We start from the raw sequence: 23,795 nt of genomic DNA, 5'->3' as shown, positions 1-23,795 counted from the left end.
GAACAGCACTGTACCCTGCCCCAGGTCCAGCTGCGGCTTCCAGGGTGAACTGCCCACCTTGTAGAGCTTCATCTCACACCTCCAGACCCCCTCCTGTCAGATGTCTGCGTAAGACGCAGAGTAGCCACAGTGACCCCCAAGCACCAGGGCCAGAGAGGCTGCTCAGTCCACAGTGAGCCGGGGTCCTCGGCCCACAGGGTACGACCTGGCATTGCTCCCTGCGGTGAGGGGTGTGTTGGGGGAGCAGAGAGCTAGTGTATAGCTTCTTGCCCATCTGGAGGCAGGACCAGCACGACCCACACCCCTTCTCCCTGTAGAGTGGGCAGCCACACAGGTGTGTTAAACAGCTTTAATTTCGGTCATTTCGGCTTCTCGGCACAGTAAGAAATATTGCACATGATCAACATGTTTTGTTCTGGGGATAGGGACAAGGGTAGGGGGAATCACCTTCTTAGAAAGTACAACCCAAGTTGGGAGGGCAGAGGGGGTGGGGAGAGAACCCTCCCCATGCCTGTGGCAAAGTGCAGGAGCCCCCACCCCAAACTAACCTGAGTCCAGCCCCTCTGGGGAAAAAAGGGGTGCATGAACTCCCCCTACTCCACAGGCACCTCCCTGTGGCCCAAGGCCCACACTACCCACCAGCTTGTAGCCCTCACATGAGCCATTTTGCATAAAGTACAAGTGAAAAGGTCTGAAGGTAACACACTCCAGGTTATATACAGGGGCTCGGTGGAGGGAGACTGTGCCCCTGCTTCCCCTCAGCTGCCCCCCATCACAGGGAGAAAGCTGTGGGGGGAGGGGGATAGACAAGAGGAGCAGGCCTCATTCCGCCCAAAACTAAAAAGGACGAAATGGCTTTATTGGGGAGGAGGGAACCATCCTGCCCTCCCCCACCCCGGATTCCTGCCACCTACATACTGTCCATGTCCTGAGGGGCGTACTGTGGGTCCTGGGGTCTTCTCGGAGCCCTCACCTGCCTGTGGCAGCTGTGGAGGGGCCAGGGGGCGGGGGGGACGGCTGGGGGGGGCCCTCCCAGCCAGGCTGTCCGGGACCTGGCTCCGGAGGCGGAGGCAGTGGCGGGGCAGCTGGAGCTGTGCCAGAGTCCGAGCCAGGTGAGGTGGGGTCAGGGCCCCCAGCAGGGCTGGGAGTGGGGACAGGGGCAGCAGCAGTGCCAGTGGGGGGCGGTCCAGGAAGGGGGGCCTCAGCTCCAGGGGGCTGCTCCGTGGGAGTGGCCGCCTGCATGATCTTCTGGCGCACCTCACGGATCTTCAACTGCAGGCACACCTTGGAGGGGAAGATGTCTGCGTAGCGGGCCTGGAAAGCTGCCGTGGCCTGGGCTGGGGACAGAAGGACAGTGGGGGGTGGGGAGGCCAGGGTGAGAGGAGCAGGCAGGACCGCTGCAAGTGCCCGCCAAGACTCAGAGCCACGCTCACCTGATGGGAAGAAGCCATGGTCCTGGAAGAGCTGCATGACCAGGGCCCGACGCTGGTCCAGGGTACGCCGCAGGGAAGAGTATGGCACCTTCTCGTATTCCAGCTCCCCGAGCACATCCTCCGCTTCCGTACCTGGGAGTGGAGCAAGCAGCAGGGTCTTGGGGACTGCGGCAGCAGGCCCCTGCCCCCGCCCGAAGTGTCCACCCAGCCCTCACCAAATTCTATTCCACAGCAGAGTTCAGAGAGGGCACCTGCCTCTGGACCCTATCAGACTCCAGAACCCCCCCAATCCATCCTGGACCCGCCATCCTTCCTCTAAGCGACACCCACCCCACCTCTCCTCTGTAACCTCATCTCCAAGACCCCACCCTTCCTGCAGGTGCTGGGTCACCCACAGCTCCGCCTGCCTCGGTGCCGGCACCTGTACGGTCGAAGGTGAAGATGTCCCCCTCACACTTGGCACTCTTGGGGGTGTTGGGCTCTGAGCTGCAGCTGGAGCGTCTCCTCATCTTGCGCTTGGGCGAGGTGGGGTCCTCGGGGGCCGAGTCCAGGTCTGGTCCAACAGAAGCAGGCTCAGCGGAGGTGGCCCCCATCTGTCCCCCGCCTTCCCCTGGTGGCCCACACTCGCCTACCGGTGGAGTTCTTCCTCTTCTTGCGGTAGGAGCCCAGGATGGCCCGGGGCGAGGTGGCCAGAGACTGCAGGGTGGGCGAAGGCAGCACCTCCTCAGGCCGGAACTCAGGCAGCTCAGCAAAGCGCTCTTCGAAGTCCACCTCTGACAGGACCCTGCTGGAGAGCCAGCAGGGTCACCTCCACCGTCCCAGGCTGCAGCTGCCCCCCTCTCTTGCCAGCCCCACACACGCTGCCACAGACCCCAGCCCATGCTCACTTGTCCACAGAGTCAAAGGTCTTCTTCAGGGGCGGGGGCCGCACCTTCACCTTCTTGCCGGTACCAGCGGCCTCCTTGCGCTCAGGGGTGTCCCCGGCTGCCCTCCCACTGCTGCCCTCGCTGCTGCTGCTGCCACTGCCGCTGGGGGCTGAGACCGGAGCTGGCGCTGGGCTGGGAGGGGTGGGAGGCTCCCCACGGCTCTCCAGACCCAGCCCGGGGACTCGCCAGTCTGAAGATGAAGAGCTGGGGAATTTGCTGGCCTGGGGTAGGGATAGCAGAGAGATGGAGAATACTGGATTCAGACTCAGTGATGCAAAACTCAGAACAACAAAGAGGTGGGATGCTGACTGACCCAGACGTAGAGTCTTGGAGAAGACTCAGTCATACAGATAAGCAAAAGGAACATAAGAGGCCCAGCTCCACTGCACCCCCCACCCCCAGCCCCAGGGGAAACAAGAACATGGGTCATACAGGTGTGCAGGGAACGGAAATGGAGTAGAAAAGCAGATGATGGACTGACACGCAGAGCCAGGCAGCAACAGGAGCCCCTGGGGCCTGCTGAGCGCTCACCACAGTCTCAGGGCCCTTGCTGCTTGTCCGCTCCTCAGCAGGTGGGGGAGGCGGGGGGCTGCTCCGGGCCATGGGAGCCCAGGTCTCTGGGGGTGGTGGAGGGGCCGGTGTCGCAGGCTGCCCCTCAAGCTCAGACTCAGGGGTAGGGAGCTCCCGGGCTGGGCCAGGCTCCAAGGGCTGCCGGGCTGCAGGGCCTGACCGCCCAGGACCACCTGCCTCGAAGGAACCCACGGGAATGCTGGCAATGGCCGCCTTCACTTTCTGGGGGGCCTTGGGGGTGGGCCGCTGGGCCTTGGGGGCCACTAAGCTGTAGGTCATGGAGCCTGTTGGTGGGGAGAAAAGCATTTGCTGAGCCAGGCCTGTCTGGAGTCCTTCTCCTGAGTCCCCCAACCCACCCCACCCTGGGCTGGCCCAACACCCACCTGCAGCATTAGGGAAAGGGCTGGTAGGGGCCGGGGTGGCAGTGGCAGGGGCTGGTGGGCCCTTTGGCAGGATGGTGGCAGCAGGTGGGGTGGTGCTAGTGGCCACGGTGTAGACCAGACCCGAGGGAGCCTGGGATGGCTGGGCTAGGGGTGCTGAGGAGGTGGGTGCAGGGCTGCCGGGGTAAAATGCAGTGATGACGGGACCTCCGGGGGCTGTGCAGGCTGGCGGCAGCTGGGGGCTGGGCACTGGCGACACGCCCACCTGGCCAGGAGCCAGCAACGGAGCTTGGCCTGCAAGGACGGAGACACAGGAGAGGCAGGAGCCCCAGTTAGGGCCTGGGCCGCCTCTGCACCACCCTGGGTCCCCAGCTCTGCCTGCCACACTGCCCCTCACCTGAAAGCAGGGGCTGCACAAAGGCGGGTCCACTGGGCCCCAGCGAGGTGAAGCCTAGGGCTACCGAGCTCGTGGGCCCATACGAGGTGACTGTTCCAGCCTGGCTGGACGTAGGGCTGGTGCCCAGGGGCAAGGCATGCCCACCCGCCGACTGCACGTAGGTGATTCTGCCGCAAGGAGAGGAAGGGGGAGGAGTGAGGTGAGCTGCCCACCCCCACCAGACCCTTCTCTGGCCTGGCCTCCAGGTGAGGGCTCAGCTGCCATTACCTGGTAGAGGAGGGCAGCAGGACCTTCTGAGGCTGGGAGGTGGGTCCGGAGAGTGTGGCTGGGCTGAGGGGCGGCACCAGGCCACTGGGTGTGCTCACGGGCACCGGAGTCAGCTGGATGATCTGTGGGCAAGGGCACCCACAGGCTGGGGTGAGCTGGGGACTTGGGAATGGGGTGGGGGGGTGACCCAGACCTAGAAAGGTGGGTCTCAACAAAGACAGAGAACACAAATTTTAGAAGTAAGACAGAAAGGAACAAAGAAAACAGCAAGGCATGTGAAACACAAAGGAACAAGGTGCAGACACTGAGAGCAGAATTGAGATGCACACAGACATCGAAGGACGCATAAAAACGCACTCACGGTCCTAGAGACAGTTCAAGAAAGAAAAAAAGAAAAAAAGAAAAAAAGAAAGAAAGGAAAAAAGCACGAGAGATCAAAGGAAAGACACAGACACCATGGCACAGAAACCAACACGCAGGAGGGGAGGGGACAGGAACAGGAGGAGCCAGGATGCCCTTACCTTGCTGGGTGGCTGGGCCCCGTTCTGCACAGGTACTGAGAAAGGCGGGCTCACCAGGGGCAGTGGCTGGCCAGCCCCTCCAGCCCGCACGGACATGCTAGGGGCCGCCAGGGGCACCAGTACCTTCCCGGGCAGAAGCTGGGCTGAGCCACCCGGGGGCGGAGCCTGTACAGGAGACACCGACTGGGCTGCAAAGGGAGAGAGAAGTTGCCAGAGAGCTACACAGGCCTGGGGCCCCTCTCCTTCCCCACTCAGCCCAAGCCTCACCTTTGGGGGGTGGGGCAGAGGGTACGGACTGCAGGATGGGGATGCCAGGGGTGGGTGCGGTGGCTGCCAGAACTTTGCCGTTGGTGGAGGTGCCCGGGGGGAGGGTGAAACGGATGCTGGTGGTTGGTGCGGGGCCGCCAGGAGCTGCTGCCTTGGTCCCAGGGGCTGGTGTCGGGGCAGGCGCCACCTGAAGCTGCTGGGGCAGCGTGGGCAGGATGTACTGCACCTGGGTGATTCCCCCAGCCTTGCCCAAGGTGCCTGGCTGCAAGATGCCCAGGGGCACTGGCCCATTGGGGCCACTCCCAGCACCTGCTCCAGAGCCTGTGGTGGCTCCACTGCCAGGGGCCCCCTGGGCTATGAACTGAACAGCAGGGGGCGCTGGGGCCCCATAACCCGGTGTGCCCACCAGCAGGTTGGTGACTGTGGCAGGGGCCTTTCCCACGGTACCGAGGAGGGGCCCAGCCACCAGATGCGGGGCCGGCGAAGAGGCTGCCGACTTCTTGTCCGAGTACACTAAGCTTACACCCAGCGGGGAGCTCCCTGGCGCCCGGGACCCCGTGACCAGCTCAGTCCTGGCACCAATGGTGTCATTTGGAGATGCCTCAGCCCGGCCAGAGGTGGGGAAGGGCTTAGAGGCGATGGGCACAGGAGTGCTACTGACAGGCCGCACCACATTGGTGACCATGGTAGCAGCTGGGCGGGACAAGGGGGCTGCCGGAGCCCCATAGGCCAGTGACGGGGCTGGGGCCGAGGGCATGCGGGTTCCGCTGCCTTCCCGTTCCTCCTTATTTGGGGGCAGGACCAGCGTCTGCAGGACACTTCCTCCCCCGCCAGGAGGTGCTGCAATGACCGAGGGGCCTGGTGGCTCCAGGCCTCCCACACTTTCAGGTCTCTTGCGCCGGAAGGCGGCAGGATCCGATGGGAGGAACCGGGTGGCCTTGGAAGGTGTCCCTGGGCCCCCAGCCCCAGGAGGTGGGGGTCGTAGTGGGCCTGCTGTGCTGCCCTGACCTGACTCCTGGGCCTTGAAGGTCCCTGAGCCCAGTGGGAAGGAGGTGGCGGCTGAGGCTGAGGAGGAGGCAGGTGAGGACGAGGACGACGACGGGGTGGGCCCATAGCCTTTGCCAAAGGCTGGAGGTGATGGATCCGGGGGCCCTGGGGGCTCAGGGTCCAAAGGTGGGCGGCAGTGGGTAAAGGAGGAACGAATCACAGGCGAGAACACCTTCCGGCCAAAACCCTAGGTGGAAGGAGGGGACACGACCACATCAAGGGAGCCCCGACAGGCACAACCTGACCAACCCTCTCCCGCCTGACATCGAGGCCAGCTGAAGGCCTCAGTAGTTCACCCAGTCTGTGACCCAATTCACCATGGGGTGAGGAGCTTGCCCTCTTTGGGCCTTAATCTCTCTGTAGTGATGCACACAAGAGCACACATCTCCCCTTCCTAGGACCATGACAAGATAGTGCCAATTCCCCAGCTCTCACCTTGCTGCCCTCTGGGTCCTCCCCAGAGCTGTCTCCGCTCTCGCTGTCAGTCACCCGCTCCTTGCACTTGAGGTCAATGTCAGTGGCGCCGAAGCCGTCATCAGCTGAGGGAGAGAAGAGTATTGGCAGAAGGGCTGGGTGTAAGACTGTCCAGGAGGGACAGCAGGGAGCCCAGGCCCTGGCCTCAACCCCTTTTGCCAGCAGTAACTATTGTCCAAGAACGCTGTTCCTCCGCCTAGGGTGTGCCCACCTGCCCACCGGGGGAGCCTAAGAGCATGCAGGTACCACCACCTAACACTGTGCCCCATGGCCTGACCATCCACGCCCCTGTCCTCCTGGTTTCCTGCCTGGCCAGGAGCTTCCCAAGGGCAGGGCTGGGCCTGAGCTGAACATGCCTGCAGTCATAAACAAACACGCAAGACAAGAAAGAAGAAGAGCCTGAGACCTAGATCAACTCTTTGCCCACTCCCCAAACCTTAGCCTGTTGTTCTCTGGGCAGGATTCTAGGCCCTGCAACTGCTCACCAATGACATCATCGTCTCCCTCCTCCTCACAGATGACCATGCGTTCCTCGTCACTGGTCATGTCCTCACTGGCTGCACGCTGGGAACGGGAGGCCCGGGTGGGCAGCAGCGGGGGTCGCCCGCCAGCCGCCAGGGCACCTCCCTCACCAGAGGCTGAGAAGGGGCCTGGAGCCCCATACTGGGTGGAAGGCTTTGGACCAGAATAGGATGCGGGGCCGGACACCATCTGCAGGGCGGGCACCAGGAGAGTTCAGTGGGGGCCATCACCTGGGGGCAGCCCTCCCTGCCCAGCTCCCCTGCCCCCAGACCTGAGTCAGTTCCTGTAGTGCCTGGCTATCTACTTCCCCACCATCCAGGCTGTGGACCCCACTGTGGGAGAAGGCTCGGGGCCGGGCCGAGCCAGGTCCCCCCACTGTGTGCAGACGCTCTGTCCCACAGGAACCACTCCCTGGAGCCTTGGTATCCGAGCTCAGGAGTGTCTGGGCTGCGACGGAGAGAAGCTCCGAGGACACTGCACAACATAAGGAGAGAGGTGTCACAGAGTCAAGAAGTCTTTTAGCGGCACCCAAGCTGTCCACAGATATCTCTAGGTCCTGAGCAAAAGAAGTTTGAAAATCCTGGGCTACCTGGGAGCCACCAGCCTGGCATTTTCTAATGGATTGCTCCTCAGGAAGCAGGCCTTCTCTGAAGGCAGTGTGATGCTCGCTTGCTAATAACCATGGACCTGAGTCTCCATCCCCATATCTCAGAGAGGAAGCAACCCCACCTTCAGAGAACTGCAGGCCCGAACCCACAGGTCACTCCAAAAACGTGCCTCAGAATAGTGCTATGCAAGCGAGACACTCTGTCAGCAAAAGCATCCAACAAGGGGCTTCCAACTATGGTTCTGGAAACCTACCAAACTGGGGTTTAAGCTTTGGCTCTACCATTTACTAGTCTTCTACAAATTCCAACAAGTAACTCTGCCTAAGTCTCACTTTCTTTCTTTCTTTTTTTTTTTTAAGACTTTATCTGTCAGAGACAACACAAGCAGGACGAGCCGCAGGCACACAGGGAGGGAGATGCAGGCTCCCCACTGAGGACGGAGCCCAATGTGGGGCTCCATCCCAGGACCCTGGGATCATGACCTGAGCCGAAGGCAGCTGCTTAACTGAGCCCCCCAGGCACCCTGAGTCCGTCTTCTCATCTGGAAAACGAGGGTATGACTTTCAGAAATAGAGCTTATACTCCCCTTGGTGCCTGGCATGTAATAAATGCTCAATAAATGACAACTGATAACGAAATGACTGTCTGGAAACTCTATCTGTCTGAACCTCCCTGACTCTTTTATATGAGAAAACTACCAGTTCCCTTATGGGTAAGGGTCTTCAAATGAAATGACAGCACATAGGGTTCTGGTGCAGGGGCTGAGCTAACAAGGGGGTAGCTGGCACCTCTCACGGAGGGAGGGGGCAGGGCAAGTCAACCAAGGAGCCAACCAACCTCCAGGGGCAGCGGCAGTCCCCGTCTCAGACATGCTCCGCTCCCGAGTCTCCTTGTGTCCTCCTGCTAGCCCCAGGCTCGCAGGCTTGGCCTCTGAGCTGGACTTCTTCCGGTCCTTGTTGCACCACTTCCAGTCTGGGTGAGCCTTAAAGTGGGCCTCTTTCACCTGGCAGGAGAGAGAGGAGGGATCCTCCACTCACTTACCCCACCAGAGGAAGCTGGGGAGGAACCAAGAGGAAGAGGCATTACCTGGAAGGCCAGGTCATGGTACTTCTGCTTCTCCTTGGGCCCCAGGGCATACCACCACTCGCCCAGAATCTTGCTGACGGTCCGGTTGTCCTGGTTGGGGTGACGCTGGTGGACCAGGGCCCGGTGCCGCTTGCTGAAGATCATGAAGGCGTTCATGGGCCGCCGAATATGGTCCTTCTCCCGCTGCAGCACACAGAGGCCCAAGTGGGATGTTAGAACCACGAAACAGGCTTGGGCAGCCAGAGGGCAAGCTGGGGACAGGTACAGAGGTGAGGCACCTTGTTGGGGCTGCGTCCATCCTTCTCCGAAGAGGAGTCTCGTTCCTTTGGCAGGGCACTGAGGGACTGGGTCCGGCGTTTCCCGGGTGGCAGGGGCAACTGGATCTCGGGAGACATGATGGAGAGGAAGCTGTGGCGGGAGTGGCAGGGACAGTGAGGGCCCCATCTCTGGTCACCATCCCCTCCCACTTCCCAAGCCTCGTGGCACTCACGCATCATCATGGTCACTCTCCGTCTCACTGTCCAGCCGGGGCTCTCCTGGAGGGCCAGGGGCCTCCTCCTCAGTGGTGGGAGGGGGACCCTTTCCAGGTTCCACCACCCCCAAAGTGTGCGGGGGTCCGGGCCCTGGGCTCTCAGGGCAGGTGGCTCCAGGGGGCCGCCCAGGATCAGCATTCCCTGTCCCACCTGGTGGCTGCTCATGAGCGACAGCCGCCGACTCAGCAGGTTCTGGGGGCAGAGAGGCAAGTCAGAGGGCTCTTGAGCTCCCTGGATGCTATTCCCATGTGTTCTGCAGCCCCCCACTCCTCACCTTTGCTCTGGGTGGAGGCCACTGGGTGGCTGGCAGGCTGCTGGGCCTCACTTGGCTGCACAGAGGGGTCGGGCTGGCTGGGGGCCAGAAAAGGGACTAAGGAGTGCCAGGGGAACACGGCAACAGAGCGAGGCTCCACATTTGTCCACACTGTGGGAAGAAGCCAGCTAAGCTGTGCAGCAGGAAACCTTGGCCTTGAACCCCAACTCAAGCTCTTTTCCACCCTGGATGAGGTGGCTCCACGCCTCCTTCACACCCCCTTCCACTATCCCAGAGCCTCGTGGGCTCGTGCGTGCAACATCACTCAGGAAAAACTCCTCCCTGTACGATTCCGAGGTTTACACGAAAGAAAACAGAAGCTAGGAAGGGAAATAGGCCTCACGCCCCATTCCCTCCCCCACCTCCACCAGCCCTGCCACCAGGGACCAGGCCAGAGGAATGACTGGCTCCTGTCACAAACCAGGCCATGTTCAACTGCCATCTCATACTCCCAAGGCCCCAAAACCTGAGCAGGGCTAGGAACTCTCCCCAGTCATGCCACATTCCCAGCACCCTAACTGACATAGCCCCTCATCTTCACCTCCTACTCCCTTTATCTCTCTTGAGGAGACCATGCTTCGTTTCCCCTTCTCTTCCCTCTCCATCACCCACAAGGTGTGGAGTCTTAAGTCTTTCTCCTTGCCTCCCTCCCCATACCACAAACCCCAAGGAGCCAGACCTGCCTTTCCCGGGCTGAGCACAGGTGGCTCCAGTGTCTCCCCCGTCCCTTAACAGAATCTACTGCCCACAAAGAGGTCTCCCAGCCCCCCTCCCTCTCAAGCTCTGAGCTTATCCTGGGTGCAGCATCCAGCCTCTTTGCCCAAAAAGGGGAGGGTGTGGTAAACCCCTCGGAAAAAAAGGCACAGACAATGAGGCAGGCAAGAGAACTGTTACAAGTCTGTGCCCAAAGAAGACAAAAGTGCCAGGTGTTTTCTTGAGAATATTCACAGGAAACCACTTCCCTCCCAGAAGGCCAATTCCAGGGGTCCCACCTTCTGCCCCAGGAGCTGGGTGGTAGCAGGGTTAAGCCCTGGGCTGGGACCCATCCCTGGCAGGACTCCTGGAGCAGGCCTAGGTTAGGAGTGGGCTGCCCTCTCACTGCTGGCTCCCTGGGGGAAGTGGAACCAGCTGAGGAGGCCCCTGCGAGGGAAGACGATGAAGAGAGAAGGGAAACGCCCTAGCCTTGGTCTCCATCATTCCAGGCCTCCCCCTGATCCGGATCAATCTGACCTGGGATGACCCCTCTATGCCTTCAAAAGCCTGGACTAAGAGAGCTCTATAGGAGACGCTAGCCGTAAGACCTCATTCTGCAATGGGCTGACAAAAGAAAAAGTAGACGTCAAGTCAACAGAAGAAGGATAAGGAAGCCAACACTGGAGGGGGTCTCAAGACGCTCTAAGAACCCTGTCCCCAATCCCTGGGGCACTGGGGACCACAAAAGCCTGCTCGGCCCTCCAACCCCAAGGACCTTGACCTGTCCCTCTCTTCACCAAGATCTTTCTCATTGGGCCTCCTCATCTGCTAGGTGGGGAAGAAGGGGACCAGCAGACAATGGAGGAAGAGTCCTTTAGTCCTGCCCCTCAAGTCCTCTTCAGTGTACTGTGGTCCAGGTTCTTGGGTCCCTCCTTCTGCCTCTGCAAAGCACACCACACACACTCCAGCCCATCACTCTGCTCTAAGCAAGCAGTGTCTCACTCACTTCCCAAACCCTGTTCTTAGCCCCACTACTCCATCACATTCCCTTCCCCCTCTCTTCCACACCTAAGACCAGCAGGTCTCATGCTGCCCCTATCCTGATCCACGCTCCCAACCCAGTTACTCTGCACCCCTCACCTCCAATGACAACGGACCGTTCCACCCCATTACCCAAACACCACAGCTGTCCCCAGCTACTCCCCTCGCCTCACTCCCATCACTCTCGCTACACTCCCACCTGCCAACACTAACCGCTTGGCCCAGCTGAGCTCTGTAACTTTCCCGTCACCCCTGTACTCCGCCTCTATGACTCTCGTACTATATACCCCTATCACCATTACGCCGCACTTAGCACCCCGACACCCTGACCCCTGCAGTCCCAGGGCCCAGGCTCTACTGACCGAACATGCCGAGGCCACGGGAGGCCGCGCCGGACGCGGGCACCAGGGGCCTGTGGGCTGAGTACATGGTCCGGCGCGGGGGGGCCCGGCCGGGGCTCGCGCCTCCTCAGCGGCCGCCGCCACTCCGCCCGCCGCCGGCTCCTCGGCCGTCGCCGCTCGGGCCCGGGGGGAGCTGGAGGCCGTCGCCGCATGCCCCCCCCGCCGCCCCCCTCCGGCCGCCCCACTCGGGGGGGGGGGTCTCTGCCGGGCGCGCCTGCGCACAGCGCCGCCTGCCTCCCGCCGCCCGGGGGGCGGGGGAGGTCAGAGCGCGCCGGCCCCGCCCCGCCCCCCGGCGCGCGCGGGGGCCGTCACGGGGCGCGCGGCACAGGGGCCATCGGCGCCGCCCCCTCCCTCTCCCTCCTCCCGCTTGGTGCCCGGCGGGCGGGGCAGGCGGGGCGGGGCGCGGCGCGCGTGCGCGGGGGTGGCCCCCTCCCTTCTCCTCTCGCTGGCTCGCTCCCTCCCTCCCTCGCAGCTCCGGCGGGTAACGGCTCTGGCCCCGAGCGCTCCGGCTGCCGGTGCTGCCGCCCCGCCTTTCCGGGCTCCGGGCCCGCGGCTCAGCGCCGGGTCGACCTTCGGCTCCGAGGGGCCAGACGGACCAGCGTGCGTGCGTCCGTGCGCTCCAAGCGAGCCCCGCGCAGAGCCACCGCCGCCTCCCCGCCCCGCCACTACTACGCGCTCCCCTCCCCCCGCCGCACCTCCTCCCGCCCCTTCCCCGCTTCCCCCGCGGCCTTCCGCGCAAGCCCGGCCCCCCCGCGCGTGAGCCCATTGGCTGCCGCCGCCGCGCGCGGGTCAGGCCCCGCCGCGCCCGCCCCCATTGGCCGCCCCGGGGGAACGTCAGTCATATGCAAATAAGGAAAGGGCGGGGCGGGATCCGGTTGGCCCCAAGCCGGCCCGGGGCGGGACCGCGGGAGGAGGGTGGCAGGGAGGGCGCACTGCAGTAAAGGCAGCGAGCCAGGGGGGGCGGTTCGCGGCACCGCGCTGCGGAGGCTCCGGGGTTGTGTGTGGTGCTACGTGTGTCCAGTCCACGCGAAGAACACGTTCACGCGCGGCTTGGCCCCCCCCCTCCCTCACGCCCGCCTGAGCGCGCACGGCTCCGCAGGGCAGAAGAACTGCGCGGTAGGCACGCGAGCCACGGGGAGCCCTTACCAACTCAACACCAGCAGACTCTTCCCCCACCACACACACACACACACACAAACACACACACACACACCCTTTCATAGACAGTTTTCCTGCCACACCCATTATTTCATACACATCCCACGGTAACATGTACCCTTGGCCTTACACTCAAACTGTCACACACGAAGTCACATACCTTGAACACCTGCTCACATGTCATACGACCTCCCACACTCCTGGTCCATCACTCCCCACCCATCATCATACACTCGTTCTCACCCATCCTCCATATCACCCATTTCATACACGCCTTGTCATACGTGCTTCACCAACGCATATTCTCATTGCCAGCCCACATGAATCATCATACAAACATATCAAACAGGCAGCATTATCTCACACATCTCATCACAAGTGCTGCTTGTCCATCTCACACACACACACACACACACACACACACACACACACACACACCCCACATCCCTCCCACACAACCACACACACTCTTCCATCTTCACACACCCTCATGTGGCCTTCCTGGCAACTCCCGTCCCCAATACAGGCTAACTCTCACAGATGCCATTGTACTGACCCCCACACGCTACCTAAACTTAGCCCAGTAAGCACTACTTCAGTACCCTGGCCCCCCAGGGATACAGAGCACCATGGTCACTCACTGGCCTGACACTTAGCAGCCATCTGGGACCCTCCACCTCACAGTAAGGCAGTGGGAGGCAAGAGGGGTGGGGGCACAGAGCACCACCATGGGCTGGCCCTACCACTCTAGGCTGGGAGCTACCCCTTCCAGAAAGGGGCCAGGAGAAAGAAAGGAAATGAACACTGGGGCTTCAGTGTGCTAGGAGCTTGAATGTATTATACTGCTTGTTGAATCCTCACATCCACTAGGGAGGTACACTTTATTATGCCCATTGTTCAGACAAGAAAATGAGGCTCAGAGAAACTGAATAAATTGTGCAAGATCATCCCTCCAGAACCTAACAGCCCAGTGCTCCAACTCAGCTGCTCTTTCCACTACTGAAAATTGAACCTTGGGGTGGACCCAGGCAGACACTCCCAGACCTCCAGGAATATGGTCAGACAAGGATACAAAGAGAACTACAGAAAAGCCAGAGAGTACCCACAGAGACATATGCAAGAGTCTGGAGTCCACCAGGGAGAGAGGCAGAGGCTCTGGATCACTCAAGATGGGCCCTAGGGTCACATCCAGTACAGGCAGAGGCCTGGGGTCACACCCGGGCAGCTTTTAAAAGTTGCACAACCTCTGATGGACAAAGAGTGGGCTCCTACACAGGTGGAGTCAGCGACAAGCACAAACAAATCCCTTTCCCAGCCTGTTCCATCCACTGATAGAGCCGAAGGCATGGAAAGGGTACAGAAACCAGTAATCTGGGCCCAGAGGGGAAGGGAACGTCCATAGCCCTCTGACCTCCAGAGACTGCAGGGCCAGACACTTGGCTGTGAGCCTGGAGGGGGCCACTGGAGGGACTATTAGGTGACTGCCCCCTCCTCCCTATGCAGCCCCAGACTCAGACCCTCCATTACCTCACTGCCCCAGGGACTGCAATGTGAGGCAGAAATCAAGGCTGAAATCAATGTGGCCCACTATCTCCCCACTGCTGCCCCCTCCTCTTCCCACCGGTGAGTCACCTACTGAAAATTAACCCCTTCCCTACTGTAATGCAGCCCAGGACAGAGCTCAGAGAAACATTGCCCCCAGTTCCCCCACTTCTGTAGGGTGTGAAAAAGAGCAAGGCCTGGCATAGCAGGGAAAGAGGGCCCCACACATCTGCGAGGGTTGCACATCTGGTAGAAGACACAGTGCCCACATAGGAGGGATGGGAAGAGGCCCCTTACAGGGTAGGGTACAGCCAAGTGGGGACCCAGCCTGTTAGGGAGGGGCCGGAATCCGGGCGGGAAGGGCCCCCCTGCCCTGGGCACTGGGCCAGCCCTATACTTAGCTTCCATTGTTCAGAGTGGAGGAACCCTGGGTGGGGGTGATTAGAAGTGGAGAGGAGGGAGCAGGTCCTAACCCCAGACAGCTCCATCTCTCGAGCCATCCTCAACCCTAACTGGGGCCTCCCTAATTGGGAAAGGCTGAGGGGGTTTCCCAAACCAGGGCCCCAGCCCCATCTGAGAGGAGGTGCAACACCATCCTTCACTCAAGGCAGGTACCCCCTACACCACCCACCACCAATTCCACAAAAGGTTTGGCGCCAAACATCCCCCGCAGCACTACCCCGCCCAGTAGCCCAGGGACAGGGAGCCCAGACAGAGACACCAACTGCCACCCAGGGTGGCACAGGCTGAGGCCTGCCCAGAGGCCTGGGGCTTACAGCCAGGGATGCTGACAGACTGAGGGACAAGCAAACACACTCTGAACTCACGGGCCCATTTATTGAGCCCCAGAGGCACCGCGCCCCTGTCCCCCGCGGCTCCCCACCCTGCTCTACAGGCCTGGGTCCCCGCCTTGACTCACCACCCCGGTGTCCCCAGCTCCCCTCACCCGCTCTCCACATACACACCCACCCACCCACCCACCCCGGGCGGCGTCGGCGACGGCCAGGGTTGCCTGGGGAACGAGCCCAGGATTGGGCTGGTGCCGCTCCGGAGGGATGGGGGCCTAAAAATAGCGCCGGGGTGAGTCAGTGTGAGTGGGGCTGGGGTAGGCAGGGGGACTAGGAGGGAAAGAGGCAGGCAAGAGGTGTGGGGGAGGGTCCCCAGGGATTGGGAGACGACGGACTGGGATAGGACCGAGGGGCGCATGTGGGTTTGGGGGTGGAAAGGGGCGGGGGTGTGGGGGAGTGTACAGGCACCCAGGCTTGAGAGGGCTGGTCGGCGCGGACTGAGGGAGGCACCCCAACCCGGGCGGAGGAGGGGGCGCCGCCCTGTGTTCTCCTCTCCTCCCCGCGCTCACGAGATTTTCCACTCGCCGCCTGGCCCCCAGCCAGTCCCCGGCGGGCCCCACAAAGCCGCTTTGTGCTGGGAGGGCGGGCGGGCGCCCGGCCGGCCTGACACCCACGCGGGCCGCGGCGGGCACGGGCCAGCTGGCACCCGAGCAGTCTGCCCGGGGGCCCCCCCATCCACCCCGAGGGCGCGGCCGCTTAAGGGTTAATGGCGCAACGGCGGGGGGTGGTTTCGGCCAATCAGCGTCGGCAGACGCGTAGGCAGCCAATGGAAAAGACGGAGGCCCGACGCCCGGGGCCTACCCCTGGGGCGCGGGAATCCGCGCCCCTCGGTGCGGACAGGGCCGGGGCGCGGCCCTCAGGGTACGGGTCCGGATCTGCAAAGTCCGGGTGCACCCTGTTCCCCGGCTGCTTCGCAAGAAAAAGGTTCAAAGGAGTTTAGGATCTTGCAGTCAGGAGGTGGCACGGTCGGGATTTGAACCTAGGTGTGCCTCAATCAGCTTTGCTGCGGAAACAGGGAGACAAGGGTTCCCTGGCCCAGGCCCCCGTGAGGAGCGGGAACAGGGGACGGGGTGCGGGCGGAGGAGGCGGCGCGGCGGGCTAAGGTCCAGCCGCCTGTGGTGCAGCCGCTGCCGCCGGTGGTAATGGGAGCCAGACGCCGTCGCCGCCGCTAATGCGCCTCCCTCCCGGCCACTAATGGAGCCATTAATGCCCGGGCGCCGGGGGCTCCGGGCCGCCCCCCCCCTCCCGCGCATGCGCGCGCCGGCAACCGCCGCCGCCGCCGCCAGGAGGCAGCCTGATCCCTTACAGCTCCCGGTGCTGGGGTCTCTTTAGGGAAGTCTCTAAGATTGACTCCGCTACCTCAAAAACGCCCCTTCTCTTCTCTCTTGGCAGGTCATCCTCTTCTTCCCAGCCTAGGCCTCCTTCCTCTCCAGGGCAGTCTCCAGGGATCTCTGACATCCAAATCTAACCTTTTCCCTCTCCGGTCTAAACTTTTGCCTCTTCACCGACCTACCAGCATTCAAGCTGGCTTGGCTAGACCTGTGCTCCTTGGCACCCTTCTGCCAATCCTGGGCTCTAGTGTCAGCTCCAGCTTCCACTAGACACAGAGAGGTCATGCACTTTCACCCCTCCTGGCCTTTGTTCCTATGGCTGCCTCTGCCAGGAACACGCCTTTCACTCTCCTGAAATCCACTCATTCCTCAAGCTTTAGTTCAAATGTCACTTCCACTGAGGACACCCGTACCTCCCTCATCACCCTGCATCAAGTCACCGAGTTGTCTCTGTCCTCTGGCTTCCCCAGACTCTATACCTCCCTCCGCTCATCCTTGCCTCTGCCTGCTTCCATGTCTGCCTTCCCCACCCACATCCCCCAGGGCTGCTCAGCCTGGGCCTGGGAGAGATAAGGGACTTCTGGTCGGAGAGAAGGGGTTCCCTGTTTGAGACAAAACATAAACTCTGCTGGGCAGAATCTGGATTTGGGGAGTCAAGAGAACCTAAGCCCCTCTGGGCCTTATTTTCCCTACCTGGCCAAGCATAGTGTCTGAGGTCCTACTACATGTGGGACTCCGTTAAATGGAGCTGGCACCAAATGTGTCTCCTGCAAGGCATTGAGGGGGCGGTCGGGGTGATCTGGGTCATACCCTCTAGCAGGTGGGTGGGCACAGGAGCTGCTTTCCTGTTGTTCCCCTACAGCCGGATCTCCTAGCTTGGCCCATGCAGCCCCCGCCTTCCTGCCTGTCTTGGGAACAGGTGCTTGGATGTAGATGGCTCCTGACACCTCTCACCACGTTTCAGGGACAGTGGTGGGCCATTAATTTGTCAAGGAACAGGAAGTGGCTCCCAGGCCGGTACAACCTCCCACCACTCCCTAAGAAGGGAGTGAGGGACCTAGTGCTTAGCAACTGTCCACAGACTCAAAGGGGTGGAGCGCCTGATGGGCACAGGGTGGAGGTGAAGGGCTGGGAGAGGGGCAACCAAGTCTGTCTGAGGAGGGGGAGGAGGGTCAGGGGAGGGTGGCCCAGAGACACAGGATCCCAAGACAGGGACCCAAAACAGAAGAAAGGTGGGATGAAAGAAAGCTCAGAAAAGGACTGATGTCTAGGAAGGACAAACCAAAAAAGACACAGAGAGGCAGAGAGAAAGAGAGACAGACAGAAGACCAGAGAGAGAAACTCAAACCCAGGAATAGAGACCCAGACAGACAGATGTAGGGACCCAAGGGAGAAAGAGAGAGACACACAGTGGCTCAAAGGCAGGCAGACAGAGGCCCAGGAGAGGGGGCACTGCCTGTCAGTACAGGGAAGCCAGGCGGAAGCTGGGAGCTGGAAAGGAGGCCATGCCAGGAATGGGGCTGAGACATCTGGCCTCCTGGGCTGGGGCTGCAGGCCCTGGGGTGGCTTCCTCTCCTGGGGAGCAGGCAGGAAGAGTCAGAGGGAGGTGGCAATGGCAGCTGGCTGGCCCGGCCACACACAGAATGTGGAGAATGCCAGCCGCCTGCCCCGGCACATCCCCCAGCGGAAGCAAATGCCTGGCGGGGGACAGGAGCAGGCAAGCTGTCCCAGACCGCCCCCTCACACCTGCTGCCCTGGGTGAGGGTCAGGCCTTGGCATGAGCAGGCAGAAAGGGACAGGACTACGGCCTCATTATGCCACCGGGCATAGTCTGCCCCACCTGGGCCTCAGAGGCAGAAGGCCCCAGGGTGCCTGCCTCCCAAGGGCTTGGGGAGGCCTCTGGGAAGAACAAGAGGACCTACTGGCTGGGAACCTTAGGGCAGCCTGGATACCTCAGCATGGGTGTTGTTAGAGAGGCGCTGCTCAGAACTGCCAGGACAGGCCCTGGACAGGTTCTGACGACCAGACAGCCCGCAGCCTCCCTTCCCTGAACCTCAGTCCCCACCCCTAAACCGGGCTGGTAATCCCTCCTGCACAGCATCAGGCAGATTTGATGAGATGGCCTGGGGCTGGGCGCGTGGTAAATGTTTAATGAAAGGCTGGTTACTATTACTGTTATCATTGTTAGTGGCAGGACTCAAGGGCCTGGGGCTAGACAGCCTGGGTTCAAATCCTGCCTATCCTTCTTCCTAGCGGGGTGACTTTGGGCAAGTCACTTAACCGCTTGAGATGTGGTTTCTTCAACACTGGAAGTACTAATGGTGCTGGCATCCTGGGGTGTTGTGAGGATTCGGTGAGTAAACGCTTAGGCGGTACTCAGAGAGCCGAGTACCGCGCACACACGCACATGGGTGGTGCTCAAGAAATTATGACCGCTGTAGCTTCTGGCAGTGAGCATCCTATGATCTGGAGATTGGGAGACCCGGTTCAAGGCCCAGTCCTGACCTTCCCTGGCCGGGTGACCTCAATCAGGACTCTTCTTCTGTCACTTTTCCTCATCTGGAAAATGGTGGCAGGTACCCCTGTTGGGTCTGCCTTGGTGAGCCTCGGGTCCCCTGCATCAGTGCCATCCCCCTCCAAATGCCAGCAGTGAGGGTCACGTGATACAATGCTATGAAGGCAATGTCAGGGGCTATGGGCATGTGGGCGGGGGGGGGGGGAGAGGAGGATAGTTCTAGATGGAGTCCTTCTGCTTCACTTTCTTCATCTGGCTAAAGACAGAAATCCCTGCTGTGCCCATTTCTGTGGAAATGGGCTCCTATCAACTACACTAACAAATGTAAAAAATGCTGGGGGCAGGGGAAAAAAACACAACTCACAACCTCAGCATATAAGTCTGAAGGGCAAGCACGGCGCCTGTGTCCCTGTGCTCTGGGTCTGGGCTGGAGCTCTGTGAGGTCAGGGCCTGGGATCCCAGTCGCATCAGCCTCTCTGCCCCAGTCCCAGCTCCCACCCAGATCCCCACCGCAGCCCCCTTTCTCCCTGCTCTCCTTCTCTCTGCTCTCAGGCCCTGGAACTCGCCCTCCACGGTACAGGTGTGGTCAGATGATCAGCTCAAAGACTATCTTGGCTCCCCAATGCCACCGAGATAAAGTTCCCAAGTCTCCTGAGGGCCCTCGGGGAACTGACCCTTGCTCGTGGACAGAGCCGTGCATTCCCGCATTCACCATCCTCTAGAGCCTTTGATTTTGCAGATTCCACTTCCTTTAAATACTTACTTTGGCCTCGAGGCCTGGGCCCAAACTCTTCCCTCTGCCTCATGGTCCTCCTGCCGGCCTTGCCAGACTCACTTCTGCACACCCTGCATATCTCACTTTAGACCCCCTGGCCCCTTCTCCAAGAAGCCCTCCTGACTTCCCACGGCCTCCTGGGCTTCCCCCATCCCAGCTCTGACCGCTCAGGCTGCTCACTGTCTGGTGACAGATCTGTCTGTTTCAGGACTGTGTGCCCTGTAAGGGCAGGGCTGTGTCCTCAGTACCGACTACCACACGACCAGGGTACTCCAGTCAACAGTGGATTAAGAAATAAATAAAAAAAGAAGATGCTAGGGAAGGGGCTGGTGACTGGGCACCCTCCCTGACGGTTGCTCTGACAAGGCCCAACCTAGCCTGGCCACTGGCTCTCCCGGCCTCCAGCCTCAGCCCTCTGGCCACAGTGGCTTTGCTTGCCTATGCTCCTTCTGGTCTCCTAAGAGGCTCTTCCAGCCCACGGTTGCTCATCCTTCAACTCTTGGCTTACACGCCCTTTCCTGAGGGCAGCCAGACTGGATTTCACACCTGGAGGCCTGCCTAGCACACCCCCAGCTCCGATCATGGCACTGACTGCACCTGTGATATTTCCTGGGCACAGGCATGAGGTGAGCACTCCAGTCCTGATCCTGCCACCCCGAGGCAGAAGACACCTTGGAACCTCCATCTTCCCATCTATAACCTGGCACTGTGGCCCAGCAGGGACCAGCCAGCTGGCCTGCCTGGTTTTGCAGGCTGGGTCCAGGACTTACTAACCGTGGGATCCAGGGCAAGGAAATAACCTGGTCTCAGTTGCCTCTAAATGAGCCTAATCCTACTCCCCCCACCCCCACTGCCTGTTAGGCTCATGAAGACAAAATGAGCGAATATTTCCAAAGGGCTGAAAACAGTCCCGGGTACAGTACGGGGTGTGTCTGAGGGTTTGGCAAGATAACTCACAGGCAATGCTTATTATCATGATGATGTCCCCACCAGTCCTCCAGACATGGCAACTGTCATCACGATTATCAACTCTGTTCCTCTGTTACCCCATGAGGATTGTGGGGGCCTGGCTCCCAAAAGCTCTGGAAAGGTTTGTTGACTGCTTGAGCCCTTGGGAGTGCATTCCTAACAGGAGGCCTCCAGAAACAGTGTCCTGAGCCTTCCAAGTCCAGTCCCTTGCCTGGCACGTGAATTCCTGCAGAGTTATCTGCAGAGAGGAGGCTAATCTCCCCTTGAGCCCTTCCCCAGGTGGGGAGCTCACCTCTCGAGAACCAGTTTGCGAGTAGCCCCGTCCCCTTAAGCCCTCACCCAGCCATTGCACTGGCATCTCTTACCTGTCCCAGGTCGGCCCATGATGACTTCCTTTTTGGGGGCAGGATGGCTGGTGTAGCTGCTGGGGACCAGGACGGGCAATAGGGCAGCAGGTGAGGGGTGGAAGGCCACCGGCTGGAAGGGTGAAGAAGCCAGGCCAAAGGTGGGCATCGGCTGGGCCACGGCAGTCGGCGCGGCTGGAGGCACGGTGATGGGCACAGGGGCTGGCAGAGGTGGGGGCAGGCCAGGCTTCCCACTGGCTACCCCAGGGGGCACTGGGGTCTCTCGGCAGCCCCGCCCAGGTCCCGCTGCCCGCGCCTCACCAGCAGTGCTCACCTCCCCAGGGAATTTGGAGGGCAGCGGCACATCAGGGTTTCGAACAATGACAGGGGAGTCCCGCTGCACAGCAGGAACCCTGCGCACAGAGGGCCCAGGATCCGAGGTCAGGCCAGCAGGTGGGGGCAACAGCAGCAACGGCGAGGGCTGGCGGGAACGGGAGAAGGGCACAGCAGGCGACACAGCCCGGAAGCCAGCCGGCGTGGAGGGTGTAGGTGTGTGGGACACCGAGTCCACACCAGAGTCTAGGCTGTCACTCTTGGGGAAGTCCGGGGTGGCTCCTCCACCCCCTGCGCCAGGGGCCCCCAGAGCCCCCGGATGGGGGAGCAGCTCTGTCTTCCTCCGCCCAGGGCTGATGGGCACGGTGAAGGTCAGGTTGGTCTGGAAGGTGGGTAGGATGCCAGAAGAATGGCGCTCTCTGGGGGCAGGTGGCGGCGGGTGGGGACCCAGGTCTGGTGGGGTCAGCACACCTCCCTTTGGGGTGCTGGCGCTCAGGTGGCGGCTGCGGACGGCAGTGCGCTGGATGACTGGTGAGGCGTTGATGGGGCTGAAGTTGGCTGGGCGGAAGCCAAAGAGCGGCGATGGGGAGGGCGATGGGGCAGGTGAGAAGGGCGACTGCGTAGACACAGGAGAGAAGGAGGGTGTGCCAGAGCGAGAGCTGCCCAGCGACACCAGCATCACGGCCGCCTCACACTCATCAAACTCAAAGCGGGACAGATCAGCAGGAGCCACCAGGCGTGGGCGCGAGTCCCCGCGGGCTGCCACACTGCTGGCCTCGCTGTCCCGCGATGTTTCGTCACCCCAGTCAAACTCAGTGCTGCCCTCCCGTGCCGCCACGCCTGCCGGCCGCCCAGCCCCAGCTGGGCCGCTGTCCGCCAGGCCCTCCATCTCCTTGGTTCGCATGGACAGGTGGCGAGAGCAGTAGCCCCGCCGCTGCGACTCCTTCATGCAGCCATCTCGGGAGCACAGCCGGCGCCACTGCTTGCCGTTGAACTTCTTGCGGATTCCGTTGGGCGTGCAGACCACATCACCCTTCTTATACTTCTGCTGCGCGGCTGTCAGCGGTGTGCGTGCCCGGGCGGCTGGCGCTGCCCCCTTCTCCAGGGAGGCCACGCTGCTGCTCCGGCTGCCACCCTGGCTCCCCTCCTGGCAGGGTGACGGCTGCTCCCCAGGGCGGCCCGGGCCCACAAAAGCTGGGGACTTTGGTGGCGGTGACAGGAGCTGGGGTGGAGGCAGCGGGAGCAGGGCCGGGGTGCCCAGGGCTGGCGGGTGCTTCTCCTCACCCTCCTCGCAAGTCCCCAGGTTGCCACCAAAGCTGATCTTAGACACCTCGGCATCCTCAGGCTGCTTGGAGTCCAGGGCAGCAGGGCAGGGGGGCAGGGCGCCCCCCGGCTCAGCCTGCTCCTCCTCAGGGCCCGAGGGGGGCTTCCTAGGCAGGGCCTCAGGCTCCCAGGGGGGCCGCAGCAGGCGCAAGCTGGAACGGGCCACCCACACGGCCTCCTCAGGTTCATGGTGTGGCAGCTGTGGGGGCTGTGGGACAGCGGCCAGCGGGCCAGGCTGGGAGCTGGGGCCAGGACTGAGGCGGACCTTGTAGGCGGCAGGCTTGGTGGCCACCTCCACCACCACACCCTCACGGTAGGCAGCCACGCCGGGCTCCACGCAGGTACAGACGGCTGTGCCCACCGCGAGGGCACCTGGCGGCGGCGTGGCATCCAAAACCACATCGATACCACCGCCGGGTGCCCCCTCGTAGAAGGTCAGTGCCCGATCCCCAGGGAACTGAACGCCCAGGTCCTGGCTTCGGCGCACCTGGCGCACCACGGCCGGCAAGAAGAGGCCGTCTCCACGCCGAGCCAGCACCCGCTGGGACCTCAGCTGCCGCAGGTCGTATCCGCTGCTGGTGCCACTTGGGGGCCAGGGGCCTGGCCCACAGGCTTCGGCGGGCTCATCTTCCAGGTCAGCTGAGTGCTCGCTGGCTGTGTCGGTGGAAGAGGAACGGGTAGAGGTGGGTGGCCGTGGAGGGACACCCAGGGCACTGGCCTCCTCAGGGGTTCGTGCCCGCTCTTCAGGGGCCCCGGCCGGCCCACTGCTACCACTGCCGGCTCCATGCTCCTCCACATACTTCTTCTTGGGCGCTCGAGACTTGAACGTGGCCGTCTTACGGCTGAGGGAGGGCTCCCAGCGACTTGCCTCCCCCTCTACCTTGGGGTCCTCAGCAGGGCCTGGGGCCGCTGGGTCGTCAGGGTGTGGCTCCGGGGTCAGCCCCTCAGCCCCAGGGCCCCTCTCGGACTCCTCCTCCTCACCCTCCTCAGCCTCTTCTGGCCCCGGAGGCTGCTGGGGCTGCTGCTGCTGTACCTCTTCATCTTCCTCCTCTGGCTTTTCGCCCTCCCCAGCCCCTCGCCGTCTCAGGGCCTTGGCCCGGGTGGCCGGTGGGGACTTGCCGCCACTGCCAGAACCTGGGAGACTGACACATGCCTTCTTCATTGGCTTCATCTTTTGT

General features: G+C 61.8%; 1 protein-coding gene across 3 annotated transcripts; it reads right to left on the bottom strand.

The window, feature by feature from the left end:
• Positions 1 to 335: 335 nt before the first annotated feature.
• On the bottom strand, positions 336 to 23,795 carry LOC111139491 (capicua transcriptional repressor). Of its 3 annotated transcripts, none has more exons than XM_022491764.1 (20): positions 20,983 to 23,795; positions 9,306 to 9,455; positions 8,989 to 9,223; positions 8,777 to 8,906; positions 8,499 to 8,681; positions 8,250 to 8,415; positions 7,076 to 7,278; positions 6,768 to 6,993; positions 6,244 to 6,347; positions 4,762 to 5,995; positions 4,495 to 4,682; positions 3,974 to 4,095; positions 3,707 to 3,873; positions 3,313 to 3,603; positions 2,891 to 3,213; positions 2,321 to 2,580; positions 2,066 to 2,220; positions 1,855 to 1,986; positions 1,434 to 1,565; positions 336 to 1,337 (listed from the first exon to the last, which is right to left on the bottom strand). In XM_022491764.1, the coding sequence occupies exons 1-20, from the start codon at positions 23,786 to 23,788 to the stop codon at positions 970 to 972; spliced, it is 7,575 nt and encodes a 2,524-aa protein (XP_022347472.1). In that variant the 5' UTR covers positions 23,789 to 23,795; the 3' UTR covers positions 336 to 969. The 3 variants fall into 3 exon arrangements, with proteins under 3 accessions (XP_022347472.1, XP_022347473.1, XP_022347474.1); XM_022491765.1 differs by having other exon boundaries at positions 2,066 to 2,217; XM_022491766.1 differs by lacking the exon at positions 20,983 to 23,795 and adding an exon at positions 11,441 to 11,625.

This window comes from Enhydra lutris, unplaced genomic scaffold, assembly GCF_002288905.1.
Source record: "Enhydra lutris kenyoni isolate GAN:26980312 unplaced genomic scaffold, ASM228890v2 scaffoldscaffold110, whole genome shotgun sequence".
Lineage (NCBI taxonomy): Eukaryota > Metazoa > Chordata > Mammalia > Carnivora > Mustelidae > Enhydra > Enhydra lutris.
The sequence above is the reverse complement of the archived record's forward strand: the minus strand, read 5'-3'. Positions and strand labels throughout refer to the sequence as shown.

What these genes read in the sequence shown, in the direction of transcription:
- LOC111139491 (XM_022491764.1), bottom strand. Translation starts at nt 23,788, where the DNA reads ATGAAGCCAATGAAGAAGGCATGTGTCAGTCTCCCAGGTTCTGGCAGT. An exon ending in CATGGGCCGACCTGGGACAG is followed by an intron (nt 9,456 to 20,982) that starts GTAAGAGATGCC and finishes TTCTTCCCACAG; the next exon opens with TGTGGACAAATGTGGAGCCT. An exon ending in GAGAGTGACCATGATGATGC is followed by an intron (nt 8,907 to 8,988) that starts GTGAGTGCCACG and finishes CTCCCGCCACAG; the next exon opens with CTTCCTCTCCATCATGTCTC.